General features: G+C 45.7%; 1 protein-coding gene across 1 annotated transcript in view; it reads right to left on the bottom strand.

Moving 5' to 3' along the window:
- Nucleotides 1–2,261: 2,261 nt before the first annotated feature.
- The window catches only part of PLP1 (proteolipid protein 1), a 187,216-nt gene continuing 164,458 nt past the window's right edge, over nucleotides 2,262–25,019 (bottom strand). Inside the window, exon 7 of the mRNA XM_069613040.1 lies at nucleotides 2,262–2,912. Coding sequence (XP_069469141.1) covers nucleotides 2,763–2,912 — 150 coding nt within the window. The 3' untranslated portion in view covers nucleotides 2,262–2,762. The remainder of the gene's footprint in view (nucleotides 2,913–25,019) is intronic.

The following is a 25,019-nucleotide window of genomic DNA, read 5'->3' as shown; positions in this document are numbered from 1 at the left end:
TTTCTCCTGCAATCAGAAACCTCTCTCCCCTTTCTCCCTCAAATTCAGTGGGCTGAGGTTACTCAGCATACAACCTTCACCCCTTGGTACTTTATAACTATTCACACGTGTTGATGTTGAAAATGTTCACTTGTCCATTCCCAAACTGGGTGTAAGAAGATGTCGTGTGTTGCACACTCAGTTACAGACATTGAATGCAATATTCATCTACCTGCAAAGAATGATACAACTTGTTCTGTATAAAAAAAAACATGCCTTGCCGAAAACAATAGGCACAATGATGTATGCACATTACATATAATCACCTCTCTAGCCAAGGAACCCAAAGACGTTTCCATGCAACAAGTATTTTGTTTGGGCACTAAACACGGCACCCTAATTTACCGCCAGTCAATGTAATCTTCCACTGGTAAATACTTATCAGATTGTTCCTATTCAACCACAAGTATTTTGTCTCCTCACAAAAGGGTGCTGTATTAATTTACAGGCACTGAAATAATCCCCTCCTTTTCACAAATAATTATGAGACCTTTTCTCTATTACTATGCCCATTTTCAGACTCTGAAAGCACTCCTGCCTCCAAAGAAATCCAAGATATTTTTCTTCACAAGCATGAGATGTTTTTCTGAAAACAAAAAGATGGTGGATTAAATGTAATCTCTTCCTACAGCCAGAGAATTGCAATACTTTGTTGTACAACCAGAAATAGAACACTTGCTCCGGTGTAAAGTTTCGGTAATGTGGCTCAGGCGGTGTAGGATGATACAGCCATCATTTAGCTCATAACGCGGTCCTATAACTATAGATAAAACATGAGTTCTGAACGTTCTCTTTTCCTGATATACTGATATTCCAGCAGCTTGCATTCATGAATTAGGGCACTGATTAAAGACTTTTTGTTGCTGCTTTTTTTTGTAGTGCACTGATGTTTATGGTGCAATATCCATTTCCTTCTGTGGAGGAATATGTGCCCTGATTTAGGTCATCAATGCAGCATGAAGAGATGGTGATACCTGATAAGATTCAAATGCATTTTCTCCAAAATATTCGATTGGAAAGTAATAGAAGATTGCATTTTTCAATTTTAATAATCTACTATTTCAGTGAAGTTTGACAGAGCTCAGTGTCACACTGTTTTGAGAAAAAGGGACAAAGATTATAGTAACATGTTTGTATATAGTGCGTAATGTAAACCTTCACCCACTTCTAGGCACTGCAAGAATTGGAGACATTATTATCCTTTTTAATGCTACTCTTTGTTTCTTGACCCCTGACGTTTGAAGAGTTGAGTTGGCCCACTTGCGATTCAAACGTAGAATCTGCAGACTGAACACAGATGTCTGAGAAAAACCCTTAGACGACTGAGCTGTCTTCATTTCATTTCATTTTGTCATTTGTATAGCGCCTTTCACAATGGGTATGCTACCAACGCGCTGTCGTTTGAAAGCCCTCAGAGGGTCCGAGGTATGGGAAAGTTAGCAGGTGCTAGTATGCGTGTGTGAATAAGGGCTATTAAAGGCTATGATGGCGTGACTGAGTCCCTGCTAGCCACCCATGTCTAATTGGCATGTGTATGGGTGGAGAGATGTGCACTAGGGAAATAAGCTGCAGGCTGTGTGTAAGAGGATAGTCAGGTATATGCATGGCTACAGTTCAGATTTGATGTTGTGAAATGTAGCTACATTCTCACGGAAGAAGTGCTGTGCATAGTGTCATTCAAGTTGTATGTGTAAGCAGATACGTGCGGGAGTGTGGCCGCGCCATTGGCTAATTCCAAAAGCTTGGAGTGCGATAGGAAAAATGCATTGGTTATAATCAGGTGAAAGCCTAGTATTGGTACATTTGGAAACATCTGGGTTGATAAAATATGGCAGATACATTCTGCATGATTCCAGCTATCATTAAGTGGCTACATTCAAGACCCCACTTGCCAAAGATACGTATTTACTTTGGGTTCAGATTATTTTTTTACCTCTCTCACTTCACCTGTGTCTGTACCTGGGCTTTTTATAATTTGCAAACTCTTTGTGGCCGAACGTTAGGGATACTGTAGTCATTTCAAATTCACTTTGCTCAAGACTGCTCTATTGATATGAAGGATTCCACCATTTCCACATGTATGGAACATCGAGCTCCACATACTTCCCCAACAATGAAATGAACACAACAAAATATATACCTGACAATGTTACCATATCTTCTTTATAAACAAACAATATTGTGCGCATTTATACACAATCTTTAGATGAAGCAAAGTCGCATGCATTTTAAATTATTTATTTGCTGCTTCTGCATGAATAAAGTTGTATAGAAAGCATTGATCCTCTCCCAATTGTAGTTTTCATGGTTACTCTGAAAGACGAACCCTCCCACCCCAAGAAAAACAAACATTAGAGACAGATTGAACGATGCAATGGATACAGTATATGGATAAGAACAGACTGAACAACACATAGACAATACACTGCTCAATAAATAGCAAAGAACTTAAGAGTTGAGAAAAACACAAGCTGTGACATAAAATGTACTCCACACACCAATGGGCCTTTGAAAAATGATTCTGACCGCTTGGTATGTCCTACTGCATAAATAGCTCTGAAAGTAATTAGTTGGTGTCTTCTATGGACTTTCATAGTGTACAGTACCATTTATGCTATTTGGCCTATAGTCCATTGTCGATGAAGCTTGTTTATGAATTGAAAATTGTATGTCACATAAATGCGGAAAAAGGGTCTGCATCTGTCCCCTTGCCCTTGAATATCCTAAGCCGTAACTAGCGGGTCTCCCATTTTGGACTCTGGAATCTCTTCGAGAGGGACAGACTCATTTGGCATTGGTTCTGTGGTTTCTTCTGTTCTTGAGGCACAGTTCCAGTAAGCTGTGTTTGCGGTCATGCACAGCATCGCGTGTATCTATAAGAGAAGATAGACAGTCATGCACCATTACTGAAAACACAATGCACCAATCTAATGTTCATTTGACGTTTTTGAGCTATTTGGTGGGACTTCAAAACTATTGGTGTGGGTGTACATATCATAGAGGTGGGATGTGAGTCACAGGACACAGAATGTGGGTGTTGGTTGGCTTTTTTACCCACTCTTTGACCGCCCAAGGCTGTATCAATCCCTATCACCATTTCCATTAAATAATTACCCATCCCCAACCAAAATACACTATCCTGGGATCTCTTTATGCCAACTCTATCAAGCAGTAACATCAAACTATGATATTTGATAGTGCAGACTTTGATATTTCTAAGCAATCTTCTGATAGGTAATGGCTTAAATGTAACTACAAATCAGTTCCTGGAAGTGTGCTTTTAACCACCTGATGTGTAAGCAAGATGTGCTTCCTTGAATCTGTCACTTGCACTTAATTCATGTTGAGAACAAGCAGTGGAAAAATAATAAATACCAGTTATGGCTCCATTTTAGGCATCAGATAGGCATTTCCCAGATGCTGCCATCATATGACCATTTTCAGCTCTTTCCATCTTATCGCCAAGTACAACCATTATGAAAGTACAAGGCAAATGCCTATCCTTATGCCTGCACACAAGCCAATACTGTACACTTTGCCAATACTTGTTCTCATCTTAAGCTTCAACTGAATCTTGAGGAGTAAAGACTCGATTCATGGAGTTATTTGCGTGTAAAACAGGGATTTGCGTGCCATTATGTCCGCAAATCCCCATTTATTAAAAAGGGGTTTGGGGGCCGAATGGCATGCAAATCCCTGTTCTACACGCAAATAACTGAATCCGGGCCTTAGTGTGTTAGGGCTATGTGTACAGCTGAGCAATAGTTGCACAATTACATAAATTGCAATGCTGCCACTGTTTATTATTGTGACATAAGACCCAAGATTCAAACTAAGGAACACTATAGTAAAAGTACTGTGAAGAAAAGGAATGCTGAGCGAGTTATATCGATAACTCAATGGTTGGGAACCAACACTACTGTGACGAAGAAGAATGAACAAATATTGAAGAGTGGCCAACTTATAGAGAAAACTGACTATAATCCTATTCCGGAGGAGGACCCACCAACCTATCATAAAAAGGGAAGATGGACTACTGTCCGTGAGAAGTGAAACCCGGCAGTTTCAAATCAGCTGAGTCGGGAGTGCTTAGGAAGACCAGGATATCCTCAATCAGGAGGAAGCCACAAGGTGCTGTGGGCAAGAAGGACAGAGGAAACCGAAGGCAGAAGAGAGAGGCGGAAGAAAGCCTCGGGAGAGAGAACCAGTTGATGGAGGTTGTGTGACCCAGGAGAGGTGCACTGTTCAGTCTGTTGAAAACACTGAGACTGCTGGAGCACTGGTGCCGCAGAGCCACGGAGAAGAAACACAAGGAGTCAGAGTGAGACCTGAAGCTGTGCTGACTACAAGGAAAGTCCCTATTTTGTGACAAATCCCTGGATGTCGTAACTTCCTCCCCGGGGCGGACCCTTCTCATGGAGCCAGAGAGGTGAGGCCGCTACCCGATAGTTCCTCTGGGGGTGGTACTAAGTGGGACAATTCCATGGGAGGGAACCCCATCTGTGGAGAAAGGGAAGACTACTAAGGGAGAATGTGGTATAACAATTACCACTCTATCCCCAAAATCACATCACCCCAAACTGGTAGGGCCAAAACAGTTCCATCCTCTTTAACTCATCTTTTTACTCATAGTTACTTTATGCAGAGTAGACCTGTCTATGAGTATAATAAAAACCATACTGTGACGAGGAAGAGTAATGACAATGATATGAGAAAGAAGAAAAGAGGAGTGAAAAGCTCTTTTGCGGAACTAAAACAAACATACTAGCTCTCACACGAACCGGACAAAGATAAAAAGAGAGGGAGAACTTCTCTTGTGGTCTGGTCCTCCCTGGAGGAACCACAAGCTGCAGGCAGTGGTCGAAGTGAGCGGGAGCGGTTGGGAGTGGTGCTCCTCTACTTTTTTAAATTAAGTTTTACAGCTCCTATACTTTTATTTTAAAAAGAAACCGTTCCGGAACGGTTTCTTTTTAAAATAACTGTGCAGGAAGAAGTTGAAACTTGCACTTTCAGTGCACTGCACTGAACATTCCCTTAAACAGCAGGCACATGTGTTTGGGGGTTTGTATTGTGTGCGGAGGGGGCAGGGTAATGGGGTTTGTGGGGACGGGGCAGGCTAGCAGGGAACATAGTTCCACTACTTTTTTTCTTACATTTTGACCACTGGCTGCAGGGAGTGGGCGTGTGGAGAACAGGGACCGAAGGAGACAGAGATGCTGAACAGAAAGCAGATGTGTCACAGCGGAGCATGCCGCTGAGACATAGGTACCACAGTGGGAGAAGCAGGTATCCAGTTGCAAACTGGAAAGTGGAAGGAGGAACATCTGTACCTGTGAGGGACACAGGGCTGGGGAACCGCTGCACGACTTCCAGGGGTGAGAGAAGGCTGGAGAAGCTGGTAGTACAGCGGAGCAGGCTGCTGAGACAAGGGGACCACAGCGGGAGAAGCATTTATTGAGGGGTGAGCTGGAGAGCAGAAGGAGGAACTACTGTAACTGCGAGGAACCCAGTGCTGGTGAACCGCTGCACAACTTCCAGGGCTGAGAGAAGCCCAGAGAAGCTTGCAGCAGATGCATCCCAGTGGAGCATGCTGCTGAGACATGTGGACCACAGCAGGAGAAACAGATATGCAGCGGCGAGCTGGAGAGCGGAAGGAGATACCGCTGTACCTCTAAAGAACCCAGGGCTGGAGAACCGCCACACGGGGACCACAGCGGGAGAAGCATTTATCCAGCGGTGAGAAGCATTTATCCATCGGTGAGCTGGAGAGCAGTAGGAAGACTTGCTGTACTTGAGAGGGACCCAGTGCTGGTGAACCGCTGCACAACTTCCAGGGCTGTGAGAAGCCTGGAGAAGCTTGCAGTAGATGCATCCCAGTGAAGCATGCTGCTGAGACATGGGGACCACAGCTGGAGAAACAGATATGCAGCGGCGAGCTGGAGAGCGGAAGGAGATACCGCTGTACCTCTGAAGAACCCAGGGCTAGAGAACCGCCACGAGAGAAGCCCAGAGAAGCTGGGAGCTGGAGAGAGAAGCAACCTGCAGAGCAGGGGTATGGAGCAAGACCTTGGAGTTTAAAGAATGTATGAAGAGAACTGTGTTAATGAATGGGGAATTGCTCTACGAAGCAGGGGACAGAGCAAAAACCCCGTTGAGACTCTGAAGGTTGGAGTTGATTCAAGTCAGGGCAAAAGAGAGATCCTCAGGGTAAAACCAATTGTTGACAACAATCCAGCATAGTACAAGAGTCGTCATGTTCTTTGTACCAGTACTTGGAAGAATTCCAGAGGACATTATGTGTCAAACAGCGGCTGCCTGGTAAGCTAGTCACCGGGCCAGATTAAGAGACTTTATAAACCAGAGAAAGGGGTGAGGGACCCGAATGCTGAAAGGTTGAACATTTGTATGTGCAAAACAATGATTGGCACAATAGTGAACCAGCAGGCCTGAGTGAGAGACATTATAAACCTGAGAATGGGGACTGGGATCCACATAACTGGAAGAGAAGCCCAGGGGAAGAGAGAGAGATATCTTCTGGCAAAAATACAGACATCAATGGGAATCTTAAAAAGAGAGCTTGGGGAAGACTTGGGGAAGCAAGATATTTTCCGCCATCTTTGTAGAACTGTGAAGAGTTGACTAAGAAGCCCTGCGGAAGGGAGACCTCCCCCTCCATCTGCATGTAACTACATTGGAAAGCCTAGTGACATGTTCCCCAACAGTCACAAACTGCCTAAAGCCACCCAGAAGGAAGGAACCACCTTTCTGGAATCAGGGTGAAGGTAGTTATATAGTTTTCTTTTGAAGTGTGAGGGGCGGAAATAAGTGTGGTACAAAGGACAGTGGACTATTTTTTTCTTTTGATGGACATTCTGACACTCTACATAGTTGTATTTGAGGCAGAGAAACCCTCTTAGTTATAGTGACAGACAGGGTTTTTACTTACTTTCTATGAAATAAAGGTTTATGCCCACAAGCACACCACCTCTGTGTGCTGCGTCTACGTCCCTACCCTTACACTATCCTGCAAACAGGCCCGGTAACGGCAACCCATTGGAAGCAAGATAATGGGGACGGTGGGAGTCCCGGGAGGGACACAGGGATAAAGAGTACCATCATCCTACTCATCCGAGTGAGTAGCCCGAAACTGGGAAAAGTGAGAAACACTGTGGGACTCAGCCTACTCATCCAAGTGAGTGGCCCGAATCTAAGAAGTGTGAGACATATTCTGCGACTCTGCATACTTGTCCAAGTGAGAGTTCTGATAATAAGACAAATGAGAACCAGTACAAAACTTTTTATTATATTCTCAGTAATATTAGAACTGGACAAGAAAATAAGAATAACTATTGGGTCTGCTATAATTATCTCAAGGAGAAAAGCAGTGACTCAGAGGACGATTATGATATCAAATGTCTTATTCATAAGGAGTTAAAGAATGACAGAAACACAGAGAAGAAGAACCACAAAAAAGAGGGATTCAGTACCCCTAGTAAACTCAGAGAAGGAGAGACTTTCAGAGATGCTTAAAAAAGACATTTGGCATCATTAGGAGTTTGCCAGTCCAGAAATAAGGGTGCCGGAAAGCTCACCAAAACCCTTGTTTCTGGATCGGCGAACTACAAGTCTGCCTGCCATGGCTGCTGTGCCTGACAGGTCTGACCCTGCTGGGCATAGTGGCCACGGTAGGCAGACCCATCATGGAAGCACTTCCACCGTTAGAAATGGTGCCGGTGCTTCCGGAATGGGGACTTACAATTTACTGGCGCCTGACTTCCCGGGCCGCTGGACTCGTAATCAGCTGGTGGCAACGGCAAGTCGGGTGCCATTAAAATATTACGGGTCCGGCGGCAATCCGCCGGTAGCACTGACAGGGTTACTGCCAGACCCGTAATGAGGCCCATGGTCCAAAGTCCATATTTCTGAGGCGAATAAGTATACAAAAGTAATGAATAGGGAGCTAAAGACTTGGGAAAGTCCCCTAGAGGAACTAAATATATTAATCCAAGAGATTGCCAAAAGTCTCAGAATTGTCCACTAAGGATGAGGAAGCCTATCCAGGAGAAGTAAGTCATTCTCCTGCTCTTTTGTTATTTGTGTCTTAATGGTAGGGACAGAACAGCTTCGTTTTGTAGTTTTGTACAGAGGACACACTGATTACTTTGAGCTTCACAACAGTCGACAAGCAACTTAGTTTGGTTAGACAGTGAAATCCATAGATTAGGGATAGTGAGGCATTTTTCACCTATTATTTTAATAAAAGAATTTCAAGAATGCCAAAAACTGGTCTGTTTCCTGCTTCTGACCTACCACAAGGGATACACCTTTATTTACAAACAGTAGTTCACTTCCATGAGGAAAGTCTCATGGTTCCTTTTGCCATCCAGTACATGGAAGGCACAGGCCATTGCACAAGTCCATGGTGGGTATAAAGGATCACAGTTTGACTCAGGAGTGCCTTCTTGAAGTGCTGGGTGATTTACTTTTTTCCAAACTTAAAACATCTGTGATAGAATGCTTTTTGTGTGGGTGGACAACCCTGAGGTTTTTCGTTTATTGCCATGTAAAGTAAAGCTGTTCCTCTACAGGCTGTTAGAAAGAGACAATTCCCACATAAGGTCTGTTGCTAAAAATGTACTGTCATGTGTATAACATGAGCACTGCCTTTACTCTAGTGGACACATGTATACTTCTGCTGTGCACCATCTCCACACAGCCAAGGAGCGGAGAAGTGAATTGCCACCTTTCAGACAAAAGTATCATATCATTCAAATGTGCACCTGCAGGAGCTGAGCCGCTGCCTCCTATATGGATTTCATTTTTAAAGCTTTGCTAATACAAAGGGAATGCCATGACTCTTAACCTCTAAACCAAACAGAAACTATGAGAAAACTATGGTATGTAAATACAAATAGGTGGCTAAGGCTAAAATCATTTTGGTCAGAATTGAGGGTATGTTCTTAAAAAATACCCCAACCAAACACATTATTAATTGTTAAACTCGTGTATCAAGAGGTAGGTTTGCTGTCCGTTTTACATTACGGACAGTGTGAAAGTAAATTTATTTTCTATCCCCATGATCGAATTATGTATGTATTTTTTATTGGTCAATTGTTAGGCGTTTAATCAGGAAGCAAGGCGCCCACACGTCAAAAGGGAGGGGACAGAGGATGTTAGACAATGACATTACAACACTGTTAAATAATTAAATAGAAAACATGATATACTGATTCATGAGGGAATTAAATGAACAGTCAACACGGAATTTTCTGACATACATTTTCTCCCCATTCTGGCTATCGACTTTTTCCTGCAGATAAGAGACATCTGCTGCAGGCTTCTGCCTTTGAAGATGCTCTCATGGGTACAGCTACACTCATGTAACATATGTTGCTACTACCATGCCTTCTGACACCTCTCTCAGGAGGAGGGCTGGCTTCCTTAAGGGGTAGTGCTGGGAACGGGCACTTCAAGAAGGAAGGCTGTGGGACAAAGAGGAACTAATTAATATGGAGACCCTTTGAACCAAGGCACCAAGGGTTGAGGGGAGGTCCAGGGAAGTCAAAAGGCCAGAAACCCAAAGGAAGAAGATTTTGCCCATCTTGGGTAAAACTGTGCCCCACTTCCTTCATAACGCCACACGCCTCTCCCCAACCTCCTGCAAATCAAGGATTCTGAATATGAACATCTGCATTGACCTTTAAAAGAAGGCTTGAAAAAGGACCAACCCCACTGTTAGGATTAGACTACATCGGGGTGTGAAACCACCATTTGGTGAATTATCCTTTGGATTTATCTATGGAATAGCAGAAGGATCATGATGAAACTCATGTTGGAGCTAAAGCTACTAAAAACTCCCTTGCATAGGGAGGAGTCACGATCTCCAGGTGTGGTGGCGGCTCTGCCCTCAGTCACCTCTGGGGGACAAGAGTGGGGACAACTGGAAGAAAGCCTGCCTGCTGCTGAAGGCAGCTGGTACTCATGGAACACAACCCAGGACTGGACAAGAACCTGTAAGCACCTCTGAAGTATTTCCTTGGAGTGGGAAAAAACAGACAAAGCATAATTCTCTTCAAGGGACCTGTTAAAGGGCCCAGATTGTGCTGCAAGCACAACGATTCTGCCCTTGGCATTGCTGCTTGCAGTAGCCAGCATTCCTTGATTTGAGGGAAAGTGAGCAGGCATCAGACTACTGTTGCACTGCAGATGATAGCCTACTTCCCCATCGCCTGTTACCCGAGTGTTGAGCTGCCCAGAGAATCTAGTTGAGATGTGAAGTAGAAGCCAGTCACTGCTGATCCTGTATGCCCGATGATGATCACTGCTGATCCTGTATGCCCGATGATGATCACTGCTGATCCTGTATGCCCGATGATGATCACTGCTGATCCTGTATGCCCGATGATGTATACCTGCATCATTCCATCAGCGCTGAATTGCCTTCTTCTTCATATTCAAGTCGCCCGTTGAGGCATTGAGCTACCACAACTGCAACAACAACTGCCAGCAACTAGACACAGTTTATTTCTTGAGCTGCCCATTGACAGCAATACATGCACCCGTGCATGAATCAAATTGAGCTGCTCCCCTGCATTGAACCATGACTCATGCCACTGAAGCAGCGGTTAGAAGTTTGAAACGATGCTCAGAAAGCCACTGCAAAATACTAAAGTAGTGTTATTGATATGATATGATATGATAGTTTATTTATATAGCGCCTATACACAATGTGTTTCAAAGCGCTTCAAGGCAAGGGAGGGAACAAGGGAAAAAACAATTACATTCTTACAGGCCATGAACAGTAAGGATGTGAAATTAACTATCGTACTCGGCCCGACGACATTTCAGATAGTGCAAGAGCTAAGACATAGATAAGGAAGGGAGGGGGAGAGTGGGAAGGAAATGGAAACAGACAAGTGACTACCGTACTAGGCCTGACGACATTTCTGGTAGAGCCGGAAAAAAAAACAAGAGGTGAGGGAGAGGGGTGCAGAAAGGTAGGGGAGGAACAAAACAAGCGACTATCATATTAACGGATTAGAAGCCCATAAAAAGCTTTTCTAGTTTCTGAACCCCTGACCTTTACACGTTGGGCCCGGGACACAGTTAGGACACCATTCCCTATCTAAAATAGACATGTGAAAGTAATAATTTTGTGTTTCACTTGTTTATCTGAATTTCTGTTTGTTTTTCCTTCTCTCCTCAGTTATATCTAGAGTCACTAGCATGCATATCTATCTTTTCCTTGATCCGTGTATTTACGTCAAAGGGGGGAGGGTAAGGGTGTAAAAGGGGTAGGGGGTAGGGATAGGGATTAAACCCCTCCAAATATAAACAAATACATTCAATTCGTTTTTTAGATGAAAAATGTTCACAATAAAACCCAGCGGGGAAAAAACCTGGCGGGAAAAGAACATAGACCTGGGCAGAGCCCAGCTCCGGCAGGCTCAGAGTCTAACTCCTAAACCCGTAATGTCTGATCTTGCAGGCCAGACTATCTAGCCTATTCTTACAATGGAGCTCCTCTGGATTTTTGAATTACTGATACTCTGCCACCAAGTCCAGCCTCATATGATGCTGCAGAGATCTCCAGATTGAAGCAGGTGTTCGCTCCGGTATCGCAGCTGCCAGCTCACTGCGGTTAGCTCTCCTCCCTGAGCAAGTTCTATCGGTGCACCAAGTCTCGTTGCAGCACCGTTCTTGTTGGGCCTACCTTTACGATGTGAAGCTTCCCCTAGATGCTGCTATCTTGTTTGGATTTGCTAGCACCCCTCCAGGGTCTTTTTTTCTGCTGCTTTTGCTTCTGGCTTGAGAGGTTCTGGTTAGGACAGAATCCCAGTTTCGGGGGTTCTACATTTCATGGGACCCCTGCTGTTTTTGCACCCTCCCCCTCTATTTTGGTGAATTTCAAATTTATTTTGGTGATCAGAGACACTTCTGTTGAAGTCTCCATGCCACTACATCCCTGTCCACCTTAATGTATATGATATTGGGTGGCCCATAAGCCGCCCAGTCTTTGGGGTGCCTCTCCGGTATCCCTTTCTTTGCACTAGGGTGGTTCTAACAACCTATATTGGTTTTAGGGGCTTGGCTGGGGAAAGCTAATATTTACGATTATAAGTACGAATGGGTTTTTAAGTTCCACTTTCAGCCATTCTGTTTTCAGGGACTGCCTTCTTTTTTAAATTTTTCTTTTAGGGAATCCATGAGGCAGGCCTTAAAATTGCCATTGTGCCCACATGGGCTTTTTGTGAGCCGACGATGGCTGCCTCCATAGTGTTTTGGACTGGTTTAGACCAGTTCCTGGCATTGTGCAGACCACTTCACTTTGTGTTGATGGGCTTCAGTGTTTGGCAGTTTATGGGACCAACCAGATTGCCTGGTCACCAAATACTTTGTGTTAAATGCATTGTCATCCGTGCCTGAGGAGCGCATCCGTGCCTGGTGAGTGCATCTGAACCCCATTTTCATTCGATTTGCACGGAAATCGTGAGCTGTGTCCTTGTAACCCGCTCCCCTCGCCATCTTTGCTGCTTCCTGGTTTGTCCCATCAGCCCTGCCCAGTGCCCGCCCACTACCCTGATTGGTCTCCTGCTCGCTCGTCCCTGAATCTACCAAACCGCCGGCCTCCCCAACTCTTTCATTGTCATCCGTGCCTGAGGAGTGCATCCGTGCCTGGTGAGTGCATCTGAGCCCCATTTTCATTTGATTTGTCTGGAAATCGTGAGCTGCGTCCTTGTAACCCGCTCCCCTCACCATCTTTGCTGCTTCCTGGTTTGTCCCATCAGCCCTCCCCTGTGCCCGCCCACTACCCTGATTGATCTCCTGCTTGCTCGTCCCTGAATCTACCAAACCGCTGGCCTCCCCAACTCTTTCATTGTCATCTGTGCCTGAGGAGTGCACCCGTGCCTGGTGAGTGCATCTGAGCCCCATTTTCATTAGATTTGGCCGGAAATCGTGAGCTGCGTCCTTGTAACCCGCTCCCCTCGCCATCTTTGTTGCTTCCTGGTTTGTCCCATCAGCCCTCCCCTGAGCCCGCCCACTACCCTGATTTGTCTCCTGATCGCTCGTCCCTGAATCTACCAAACCGCCGGCCTCCCAAACTCTTTCATTGTCATCCGTGCCTGAGGCGCGCATCCATGCCTGGTGAGTGCATCTGAGCCCCATTTTCATTAGATTTATCTGGAAATCGTGAGCTGCGTCCTTGTAACCCGCTCCCCTCGCCATCTTTTCTGCTTCCTGGTTTGTCCCATCAGCCCTCCCCTGGGCTTGCCCACTACCCTGATTGGCCACACGCCCCAGTCAAACTGACCCTCCCGGGGCAGCCCTCTGCCCGGCCTCCCATCGGCTAAGGACCCGAGGCAAAGGACGGCTCCTACAGTGACGGCTCCACTTCGTATCTGCAGGTATCCGCAGGAGAAGCAAGAAGCGATAATAAGTAAGTGTTGCAAGGGCGGGGACCGAAGCAATTACTTCTCTCCATGCTACCCTACCACTCAACCTAGAATCCCATATCTGTAATATATTTGCATTTGGAAACTCTGTCCCATACATGTAAAAGTTGAATATAGAAGTGTGCCCAATATCCGCTCATTAAAAGTTGAATTTTGAAGTGTGCCCAATAGCCTCTCTTTGAATTTAGAAGTGTACCCAATAGCCGCTCATTGAAAGTTGAATTTAGAAGTGTGCCCAATAGCCACTCATTGAATGTTGAATTTAGAAGTGTGCCCAACAGTCGCTCATTGAAAGTTGAATTTAGAAGTGCGCCCAATAGCCGCTCATTGAATGTTGAATTTAGAAGTGATATGATATATGATATGATATGATATGGCATTTGTAACGCGCCTATACACAAGTGTTTCAAGGCGTGACGAGGCAGGGAGGGGGGAACAAGGGGAAGATAGACAACGATCCTACTAGGCCAGGTGTCATTCAGATCGTGCAAGTGCAGGGGTAGGAGGAAGGGAGAAAGTGCAAGGGGGGGAGGGGGGAAGTGCAGTACAAAGTAAGTAGAATAAAAATAAATAAATAAATAGGGCCAGCTGGTGGCAAGTGCAAGTTAAGTGCACACAAGTGCTGGGAAGGGGGGGCGGTAGGGATACAGAGACAGTCCCGCAGTGCAGGGGTTGCCAGGGAGGCAGTGCAAGTGGAGAGTGGCTGGGCCCAGGACCGAGGTCGGTGAGAGTGGCCCAGTTGCAGATTCAGTGCAGTTTCAGTGAAGAATTTAGCAGGGGAGAGGGAGAGAGAAAGCAGAAGCAAAGAGGAAGGTTTTGAGGTGCTTCCGGAACCGGAGATGGTTCTCCTCAAGTTTCAGGGAGGCAGGGAGGCTGTTCCAGAGGGAGGCCCCTGCCGCGGAGAGAGATCTACCCCCAGCTCGTTGCTTCGAGAAGCGGCTGACCCTGAGGGAGTTGGAGACGGATGAGCGAAGGGCTCGGGAAGGAAGATATTTAGGAAGAGAGAGTTGAAGGTATTTAGGCCCCAGGCCCCAGAAGGCCTTGTGGACAATGCAGAGGGTTTTGAACTTAATCCTCGCAGCCACTGGGAGCCAGTGTAGAGATTTCAGTCCTGGAGAGGGCTTGAGGCCAAGGACAAGTCTCGCAGTTCTGTTCTGGATGAGTTGCAGAGGGCGGAGAGTGGAGGCAGGCAGATTAAGATAGAGGCTGTTACAGTAGTCCAGCTTCGAGAGAAGCAGGGCTCGGGAGACGGTGAGCTTCTGGGGGAAGGAGAGGAAGGGAAGAATACCTCTGAGGAGGTGCAGCTGGTAGTGTGACTTCTTAGAGACGTCAGATATATGAGGAGAGAAGGAGAGTGTGGAGTCGAAGATGACCCCGAGTGCGCCCCATAGCCTCTCTTTGAATTTAGAAGTATGCCCAATAGCCTCTCTTTGAATTTAGAAGTGTGCCCAATATCCGCTCATTAAAAGCTGAATTTAGAAGTGTGCCCAATAGCCTCTCTTTGAATTTAGAAGTGTGCCCAATATCCGCTCATTAAAAGTTGAATTTAGAAGTGTGCCCAATAGCCTCTCTTTGAATTTAGAAGTGTGCCCAATAGCCACTCATTGAAAGTTGAATTTAGAAGTGCACCCAATAGCCTCTCTTGAAAGTTGAATTTAGAAGTGCGCCCTATAGCCTCTTTCTGAATTTAGAAGTGTGCCCAACAGTCGCTCACTGAAAGTCGAATTTAGAAGTGTGCCCAACAGTTGCTCATTAAAAGTTGAATTTAGAAGTGTGCCCAATAGCCTCTCTTTGAATTTAGAAGTGTGCCCAACAGCCGCTCATTGAAAGTTGAATTGAGAAGTGCGCCCAATAGCCTCTCTTTGAAAGTTGAATTTAGAAGTGTGCCCAATAGCCTGTCTTTGAATTTAGAAGTGTGCCCAACAGCCGCTCATTGAAAGTTGAATTTAGATGTGTGCCCAATAGCCGCTCATTGAAAGTTGAATCTAGAAGTGTGCCCAATAGCCTCTCTTTGAAAGTTGAATTTAGAAGTGTGCCCAACAGCCGCTCATTGAAAGTTGAATTGAGAAGTGCGCCCAATAGCCTCTTTTTGAAAGTTGAATTTAGAAGTGTGCCCAATAGCCTGTCTTTGAATTTAGAAGTGTGCCCAACAGCCGCTCATTGAAAGTTGAATTTAGATGTGTGCCCAATAGCCGCTCATTGAAAGCTGAATCTAGAAGTGTGCCCAATAGCCTCTCTTTGAATTTAGAAGTGTGCCCAATAACCGCTCATTGAAACTTGAATTTAGAAGTGTGCCCAATAGCCACTCACTGAAAGTCGAATTTAGAAGTGCGCCCAACAGTCGCTCATTGAAAGTTGAATTTAGAAGTGTGCCCAATAGCCACTCATTGAATGTTGAATTTAGAAGTGTGCCCAACAGACGCTCATTGAAAGTTGAATTTAGAAGTGCGCCCAATAGCCGCTCATTGAATGTTGAATTTAGAAGTGATATGATATATGATATGATATGATATGGCATTTGTAACGCGCCTATACACAAGTGTTTCAAGGCGTGACGAGGCAGGGAGGGGGGAACAAGGGGAAGATAGACAACGATCCTACTAGGCCAGGTGTCATTCAGATCGTGCAAGTGCAGGGGTAGGAGGAAGGGAGAAAGTGCAAGGGGAGGGGGAGGGGGAAGTGCAGTATAAAGTAAGTAGAATACAAATAAATAAATTAATAGGGCCAGCTGGTGGCAAGTGCAAGGTAAGTGCACACAAGTGCTGGGAAGGGGGGGCTGTATGGATACAGAGACAGTCCCGCAGTGCAGGGGTTGCCAGGGAGGCAGTGCAAGTGGAGAGTGGCTGGGCCCAGGACCGAGGTCGGTGAGAGTGGCCCAGTTGCAGATTCAGTGCAGTTTCAGTGAAGAATTTAGCAGGAGAGGGAGAGAGAAAGCAGAAGCAAAGAGGAAGGTTTTGAGGTGCTTGCTGAACCGGAGATGGTTCTCCTCAAGTTTCAGGGAGGCAGGGAGGCTGTTCCAGAGGGAGGCCCCTGCCGCGGAGAGAGATCTACCCCCAGCTCGTTGCTTCGAGAAGCGGCTGACCCTGAGGTAGTTGGAGACGGATGAGTGAAGGGCTCGGGAAGGAAGATATTTAGGAAGAGAGAGTTGAAGGTTTTTAGGCCCCAGAAGGCCTTGTGGACAATGCAGAGGGTTTTGAACTTAATCCTCGCAGCCACTGGGAGCCAGTGTAGAGATTTCAGTCCTGGAGAGATACGGTCCCTGGGCTTGAGGCCAAGGACAAGTCTCGCAGTTCTGTTCTGGATGAGTTGCAGAGGGCGGAGAGTGGAGGCAGGCAGATTAAGATAGAGGGTGTTACAGTAGTCCAGCTTCGAGAGAACCAGGGCTCGGGAGACGGTGAGCTTCTGGGGGAAGGAGAGGAAGGGAAGAATACTTCTGAGGAGGTGCAGCTGGTAGTGTGACTTCTTAGAGACGTCAGATATATGAGGAGAGAAGGAGAGTGTGGAGTCGAAGATGACCCCGAGTGCGCCCAATAGCCTCTCTTTGAATTTAGAAGTGTGCCCAATAGCCTCTCTTTGAATTTAGAAGTGTGCCCAATAGCCGCTCATTGAAAGTTGAATTTAAAAGTGCACCCAATAGCCTCTCTTTGAAAGTTGAATTTAGAAGTGCGCCCTATAGCCTCTTTCTGAATTTAGAAGTGTGCCTAACAGTCGCTCACTGAAAGTCGAATTTAGAAGTGTGCCCAACAGTTGCTCATTGAAAGTTGAATTTAGAAGGTGCCCAATAGCCTCTCTTTGAATTTAGAAGTGTGCCCAACAGCCACTCATTGAAAGTTGAATTGAGAAGTGCGCCCAATAGCCTCTCTTTGAAAGTTGAATTTAGAAGTGTGCCCAATAGCCTGTCTTTGAATTAAGAAGTGTGCCCAACAGCCGCTCATTGAAAGTTGAATTTAGATGTGTGCCCAATAGCCGCTCATTGAAAGTTGAATCTAGAAGTGTGCCCAATAGCCTCTCTTCGAAAGTTGAATTTAGAAGTGTGCCCAACAGCCGCACATTGAAAGTTGAATAGAGAAGTGCGCCCAATAGCCTCTCTTTGAAAGTTGAATTTAGAAGTGGTCCCAATAGCCTGTCTTTGAATTTAGAAGTGTGCCCAACAGCCGCTCATTGAAAGTTGAATCTAGAAGTGTGCCCAATAGCTTCTCTTTGAAAGTTGAATTTAGAAGTGTGCCCAATAACCTCTCTTTGAATTTAGAAGTGTGCCCAATAACCGCTCATTGAAACTTGAATTTAGAAGTGTGCCCAATAGCCACTCGCTGAAAGTCGAATTTAGAAGTGCGCCCAACAGTCGCTCATTGAAAGTTGAATTTAGAAGTGTGCCCAATAGCCACTCATTGAATGTTGAATTTAGAAGTGTGCCCAACAGTCGCTCATTGAAAGTTGAATTTAGAAGTGCGCCCAATAGCCGCTCATTGAATGTTGAATTTAGAAGTGATATGATATATGATATGATATGATATGGCATTTGTAACGCGCCTATACACAAGTGTTTCAAGGCGTGACGAGGCAGGGAGGGGGGAACAAGGGGAAGATAGACAACGATCCTACTAGTCCAGGTGTCATTCAGATCGTGCAAGTGCAGGGGTAGGAGGAAGGGAGAAAGTGCAAGGAGAGGGGGAGGGGGAAGTGCAGTACAAAGTAAGTAGAATAAAAATAAATAAATAAATAGGGCCTGCTGGTGGCAAGTGCAAGGTAAGTGCACACAAGTGCTGGGAAGGGGGGGCTGTAGGGATACAGAGACAGTCCCGCAGTGCAGGGGTTGCCAGGGAGGCAGTGCAAGTGGAGAGTGGCTGGGCCCAGGACCGAGGTCGGTGAGAGTGGCCCAGTTGCAGATTCAGTGCAGTTTCAGTGAAGAATTTAGCAGGGGAGAGGGAGAGAGAAAGCAGAAGCAAAGAGGAAGGTTTTGAGGTGCTTGCTGAACCGGAGATGGTTCTCCTCAAGTTTCAGGGAGGCAGGGAGGCTGTTCCAGAGGGAGGCCCCTGCCGCGGAGAGAGATCTACCCCCAGCTCGTTGCTTCGAGAAGCGGCTGACCCTGAGGTAGTTGGAGACGGATGAGCGAAGGGCTCGGGAAGGAAGATATTTAGGAAGAGAGAGTTGAAGGTTTTTAGGCCCCAGAAGGCCTTGTGGACAATGCAGAGGGTTTTGAACTTAATCCTCGCAGCCACTGGGAGCCAGTGTAGAGATTTCAGTCCTGAAGAGATACGGTCCCTGGGCTTGAGGCCAAGGACAAGTCTCGCAGTTCTGTTCTGGATGAGTTGCAGAGGGCGGAGAGTGGAGGCAGGCAGATTAAGATAGAGGGTGTTACAGTAGTCCAGCTTCGAGAGAACCAGGGCTCGGGAGACGATGAGCTTCTGGGGGAAGGAGAGGAAGGGAAGAATACTTCTGAGGAGGTGCAGCTGGTAGTGTGACTTCTTAGAGACGTCAGATATATGAGGAGAGAAGGAGAGTGTGGAGTCGAAGATGACCCCGAGTGCGCCCAATAGCCTCTCTTTGAATTTAGAAGTGTGCCCAATAGCCTCTCTTTGAATTTAGAAGTGTGCCCAATAGCCGCTCATTGAAAGTTGAATTTAAAAGTGCACCCAATAGCCTCTCTTTGAAAGTTGAATTTAGAAGTGCGCCCTATAGCCTCTTTCTGAATTTAGAAGTGTGCCTAACAGTCGCTCACTGAAAGTCGAATTTCGAAGTGTGCCCAACAGTTGCTCATTGAAAGTTGAATTTAGAAGGTGCCCAATAGCCTCTCTTTGAATTTAGAAGTGTGCCCAACAGCCGCACATTGAAAGTTGAATTGAGAAGTGCGCCCAATAGCCTCTCTTTGAAAGTTGAATTTAGAAGTGGGCCCAATAGCCTGTCTTTGAATTTAGAAGTGTGCCCAACAGCCGCTCATTGAAAGTTGAATCTAGAAGTATGCCCAATAGCTTCTCTTTGAAAGTTGAATTTAGAAGTGTGCCCAATAGCCTCTCTTTGAATTTAGAAGTGTGCCCAATAACCGCTCATTGAAACTTGAATTTAGAAGTGTGCCCAATAGCCACTCGCTGAAAGTCGAATTTAGAAGTGCGCCCAACAGTCGCTCATTGAAAGTTGAATTTAGAAGTGTGCCCAATAGCCACTCATTGAATGTTGAATTTAGAAGTGTGCCCAACAGTCGCTCATTGAAAGTTGAATTTAGAAGTGCGCCCAATAGCCGCTCATTGAATGTTGAATTTAGAAGTGATATGATATGTGATATGATATGATATGGCATTTGTAACGCGCCTATACACAAGTGTTTCAAGGCGTGACGAGGCAAGGAGGGGGGAACAAGGGGAAGATAGACAACGATCCTACTAGGCCAGGTGTCATTCAGATCGTGCAAGTGCAGGGGTAGGAGGAAGGGAGAAAGTGCAAGGGGAGGGGGTGGGGGAAGTGCAGTACAAAGTAAGTAGAATAAAAATAAATAAATAAATAGGGCCAGCTGGTGGCAAGTGCAAGGTAAGTGCACACAAGTGCTGGGAAGGGGGGGCTGTAGGGATACAGAGACAGTCCTGCAGTGCAGGGGTTGCCAGGGAGGCAGTGCAAGTGGAGAGTGGCTGGGCCCAGGACCGAGGTCGGTGAGAGTGGCCCAGTTGCAGATTCAGTGCAGTTTCAGTGAAGAATTTAGCAGGGGAGAGGGAGAGAGAAAGCAGAAGCAAAGAGGAAGGTTTTGAGGTGCTTCCGGAACCGGAGATGGTTCTCCTCAAGTTTCAGGGAGGCAGGGAGGCTGTTCCAGAGGGAGGCCCCTGCCGCGGAGAGAGATCTACCCCCAGCTCATTGCTTCGAGAAGCGGCTGACCCTGAGGTAGTTGGAGACGGATGAGCGAAGGGCTCGGGAAGGAAGATATTTAGGAAGAGAGAGTTGAAGGTTTTTAGGCCCCAGAAGGCCTTGTGGACAATGCAGAGGGTTTTGAACTTAATCCTCGCAGCCACTGGGAGCCGGTGTAGAGATTTCAGTCCTGGAGAGATACGGTCCCTGGGCTTGAGGCCAAGGACAAGTCTCGCAGTTCTGTTCTGGATGAGTTGCAGAGGGCGGAGAGTGGAGGCAGGCAGATTAAGATAGAGGGTGTTACAGTAGTCCAGCTTCGAGAGAACCAGGGCTCGGGAGACGGTGAGCTTCTGGGGGAAGGAGAGGAAGGGAAGAATACTTCTGAGGAGGTGCAGCTGGTAGTGTGACTTCTTAGAGACGTCAGATATATGAGGAGAGAAGGAGAGTGTGGAGTCGAAGATGACCCCGAGTGCGCCCAATAGCCTCTCTTTGAATTTAGAAGTGTGCCCAATAGCCTCTCTTTGAATTTAGAAGTGTGCCCAATAGCCGCTCATTGAAAGTTGAATTTAAAAGTGCACCCAATAGCCTCTCTTTGAAAGTTTAATTTAGAAGTGCGCCCTATAGCCTCTTTCTGAATTTAGAAGTGTGCCTAACAGTCACTCACTGAAAGTCGAATTTAGAACTGTGCCCAACAGTTGCTCATTGAAAGTTGAATTTAGAAGGTGCCCAATAGCCTCTCTTTGAATTTAGAAGTGTGCCCAACAGCCACTCATTGAAAGTTGAATTGAGAAGTGCGCCCAATAGCCTCTCTTTGAAAGTTGAATTTAGAAGTGTGCCCAATAGCCTGTCTTTGAATTTAGAAGTGTGCCCAACAGTCGCTCATTGAAAGTTGAATTTAGATGTGTGCCCAATAGCCGCTCATTGGAAGTTGAATCTAGAAGTGTGCCCAATAGCCTCTCTTCGAAAGTTGAATTTAGAAGTGTGCCCAACAGCCGCACATTGAAAGTTGAATTGAGAAGTGCGCCCAATAGCCTCTCTTTGAAAGTTGAATTTAGAAGTGGGCCCAATAGCCTGTCTTTGAATTTAGAAGTGTGCCCAGCAGCCGCTCATTGAAAGTTGAATCTAGAAGTGTGCCCAATAGCTTCTCTTTGAAAGTTGAATTTAGAAGTGTGCCCAATAGCCTCGCTTTGAATTTAGAAGTGTGCCCAACAGCCGCTCATTGAAAGTTGAATTTAGAAGTGTGCCCAATAGCCGATCTTTGAAAGTTGAATTTAGAAATGTGCCCAATAGCCGCTGATTGAATTTTGAATTTAGAAGTGCACCCAATAGCCTCTCTTTGAATTTAGAAGGGTGCCCAATAGCCGCTCATTGAAAGTTGAATTTAGAAGTGTGCCCAATACCCTCTCTTTGAATTTAGAAGTGTGCCCAATAGCTCATTGAAAGTTGAATTTAGAAGTTCGCCCAATAGCCTCTCTCTGAATTTAGAAGTGTGTCCAATAGCCGCTCATTGAAAGTCGAATTTAGAAGTGTGCCCAACAGTCGCTCATTGAAAGATGAATTTCTCTTTGAATTTAGAAGTGTTTCTAAAATCCTCTCATTGAATATTGAATTTAGAAGTGCACCCAATAGCTTCTCTTTGAATTTAGAAGTATGCCCAATAGCCCCTCATTGAAAGTTGAATTTAGAAGTGTGCCCAATAGCCTCTCTTTGAATTTAGAAGTGTGTCCAAAAGCCGCTCACTGAATGTTGAACTTAGAAGTGTGCCCAACAGTCGCTCATTGAAAGTTGAATTTAGAAGTGTGCCCAATAGCCGCCCATTGAAAGTTGAATTTGGAAGTGTGCCCAACAGTCCCTCATTGAAAGTTGAATTTAGAAGTGTGCCCAATAGCCGCTCATTGAAAGTTGATATTAGAAATGTGCCCAATAGCCTCTCTGTAAAAAATCCAACTTAGACATGTGCTCAATAGGCTCTATGTGAAAGTTGAACTTAGAAGGCATTTAGAATTTGAATTTAAAAGTGTCCCAATAGCCCCTCTGAGAAAGCTGAACTTAGAAGTGCACCTAGAAGTTGAATTTAAAGCGTGCCCAATAGACTCTCTGTGAAAGTTGAATTTAGACTATAGATGAAAGTTGAATTTAGAAGTGTGCCCAATAGACTCTCTGCGAAAGGTGAATCTAAAAGTGTGACCAATAGCCTCTCTGCGAAAGTTGAATTTAGAAGTGTGCCCAATATCTAAATAGTCTAATACGATGCCTGGTTGAACCAACTAATCTCCCTAATAACCTCTCTGTGCAAAGTTGATTCTAGAATCCAGAACTGTGCCGAATAGCCTAATACCCTCCCTGTATAAAGTCGAATTGAGTGAAATATGCCTATTAGCGTATCCTAATTGAACTGACTGGTGTCCAAATTAGTCTCTCCGTGCTTAGATCAAATTAGAAGTGTACATGACAGCATTAAGGTTAGAAGCGTGCCTAAATACCCCTTCTGCGCAAAGTCTAAGTTAAAAGTATACCTAGTAGTATATCTGTGTAATGTAGAATCCAGAACTGTGCCGAATAGCCTAATACTCCCTCTATATAAAACTGAATCTAGAGATAGACCTAATATCATCCCTATACATCATCCCTGTGTACAGTTGAACTTAGAAGTGTACCTAATATTTTCTAATAGCCTAATATCATCTCTGTGTACAGTTGAATCTAGAAGTACACCTTATAGTCTAATATCATCTCTGTGCAAACTGAAGTTGGATGGTGTGCCCCCACTGAATTTAGAAATACAATTAGAAAACCCTCCTAGACTGCACCTAAAAGTCCAAAATGAGTGCACCCACTCCACCAGAGCCTGTCGGAAAAAACCACCGTGGACCGCCCCCACTTCCTGATCTCCTGCCATCCCACCCTACTTCGCACTCCCTACCATTCCCATCTCCAAACACCAAGCCAGAGGGGCTCGATGGCGAGCCAACCACCCCAAGGCCACTCCTCCGCCGAACCCCACCACCGACCAGCCAACGTTAACCACGCCCGCACCCCTCACTATCATACCGGGCACACCCTACCCTGCATTCATCCACCCCATGCCTTACCCACAAACCCCTGGCACTTTCCCCTGCGACCGCACCCTTTCCCCTCCCTAAAAACTGCACACCTAGCCCTAGCAAGAACCGAAATCGCATCCCTCTCCCCCTCTCACTCCCCTACCCTCTCTTACACTCCAATCTCAGCAAAAAAACTAAAGAGGAAACGTACCTGGTCCCCCTCAATCTCTCAGCACTCTTCATCTCCCCTGTCACGACTACTAGTCATACCTAAGACAAATTCAGTCATATTAGGCGGATCGTCATTCTCATCCTTGGCCCCCACGCTGTGGAACTCACTCCCACCCCACATCCGCCTAACTGAGCATTTAATGTCTTTCCGCAAACTGCTGAAAACCTGGCTCTTCCACGAAAACCAACCCGTACCAAGCTAACCCAACAGACAAACAGAATCTCAATGACACCAATCCAACAAACTACCCGATGCGAGAAATGGACACCTAATAACCCATAACGAAAGCTAGAAGGACAAACAGAATTAAACGATAAAAGTAGATCAAAGCACTGAAATGGCCAATAAGAATAAATCATACGGAAACAGTAAAGAGATATAAACTCCTGAAATTGACTTAATGCACAAGGAGTGAACAAAGTGAATGGCGTGGATGCAATAGTTAAAACTGATGAAGCGTGTGGAACAGATGAATGCGCTGAGTGGAAGAATGCATGAGTGGAAGAACAGATAACTATATAGTTCAAATTAGTGCATGAATCGAATGAGTGAATAGATCGGATGAATGTATAGAATGGATGATCAACCTGAGCGGATAAGTGTGTAGAATAGTTGGGTATGTAGAGCGGACGAGCGTGTAGAGCGGATGAGTGCATAAATAACAGAGAAGCGAGTAAAGCGCAGGAGTGAGTAGAACAGATGAATGTGCAGAACAGAAGTACGTAAACCGAATTAATGTGTGGAACAGATGAGTATGCAGAGCGGATGAGTATGCAGAGCACAGGAGTGTGGATAGTGGACGGAAGTGCGGAGAGTGTGTAGATCGCTGATGCAGATGAATGTACAGACCTGGCAAATGTATAGAGCGGATGAGTGTATAGAAAGGATGAGTGTACAGAGCGGATGAGTGTATAGAACAGATGAGTGTATAGAGCGGATGAGTGTATAGAGTGGATGAGTGTACAGGGCGGATGAGTGTACAGGGCAGATGAGTGTACAATGCAGATGAATATATAGGGCGGATGAGTGTATAGGGCTGATGAGTGTATAGGATGAATGAGTGTATAAGACGGATGAATGTATAAGGCGGATGTGTGTAGAGAGCAGACGAATATATAGAACAGGATTATTGCATATCAGCGAATTACCTTATAGGGCTGATGGCTGCATATTGCTGTTGAATGAGTGGAAAGCAAGAGTGCATATAGCAGATGAGTACACAAAGCAGATGAGTGCGTAAAGAGGATGAGTGCAGAGAGAGGATGAGTGCGGGGAGAGGATGAGTGCGGGGAGAGGATGAGTGCGGGGAGAGGATGAGTGCGTAGGAGGGGTTGAGTGCGTAGATGGGGGTAAGTGCGTAGATGGGCTAAGTGCGTAGATGGGGCTAAGTGCGTAGATGGGGGTAAGTGCGTAAAGGGG

The sequence above is a fragment of the Ambystoma mexicanum genome, chromosome 5p (genome assembly GCF_040938575.1).
Source record: "Ambystoma mexicanum isolate Mex_15411 chromosome 5p, UKY_AmexF1_1, whole genome shotgun sequence".
In the NCBI taxonomy this organism is placed as follows: Eukaryota; Metazoa; Chordata; class Amphibia; order Caudata; family Ambystomatidae; genus Ambystoma; species Ambystoma mexicanum.
This window is presented reverse-complemented; position numbering and strand designations above follow the sequence as displayed.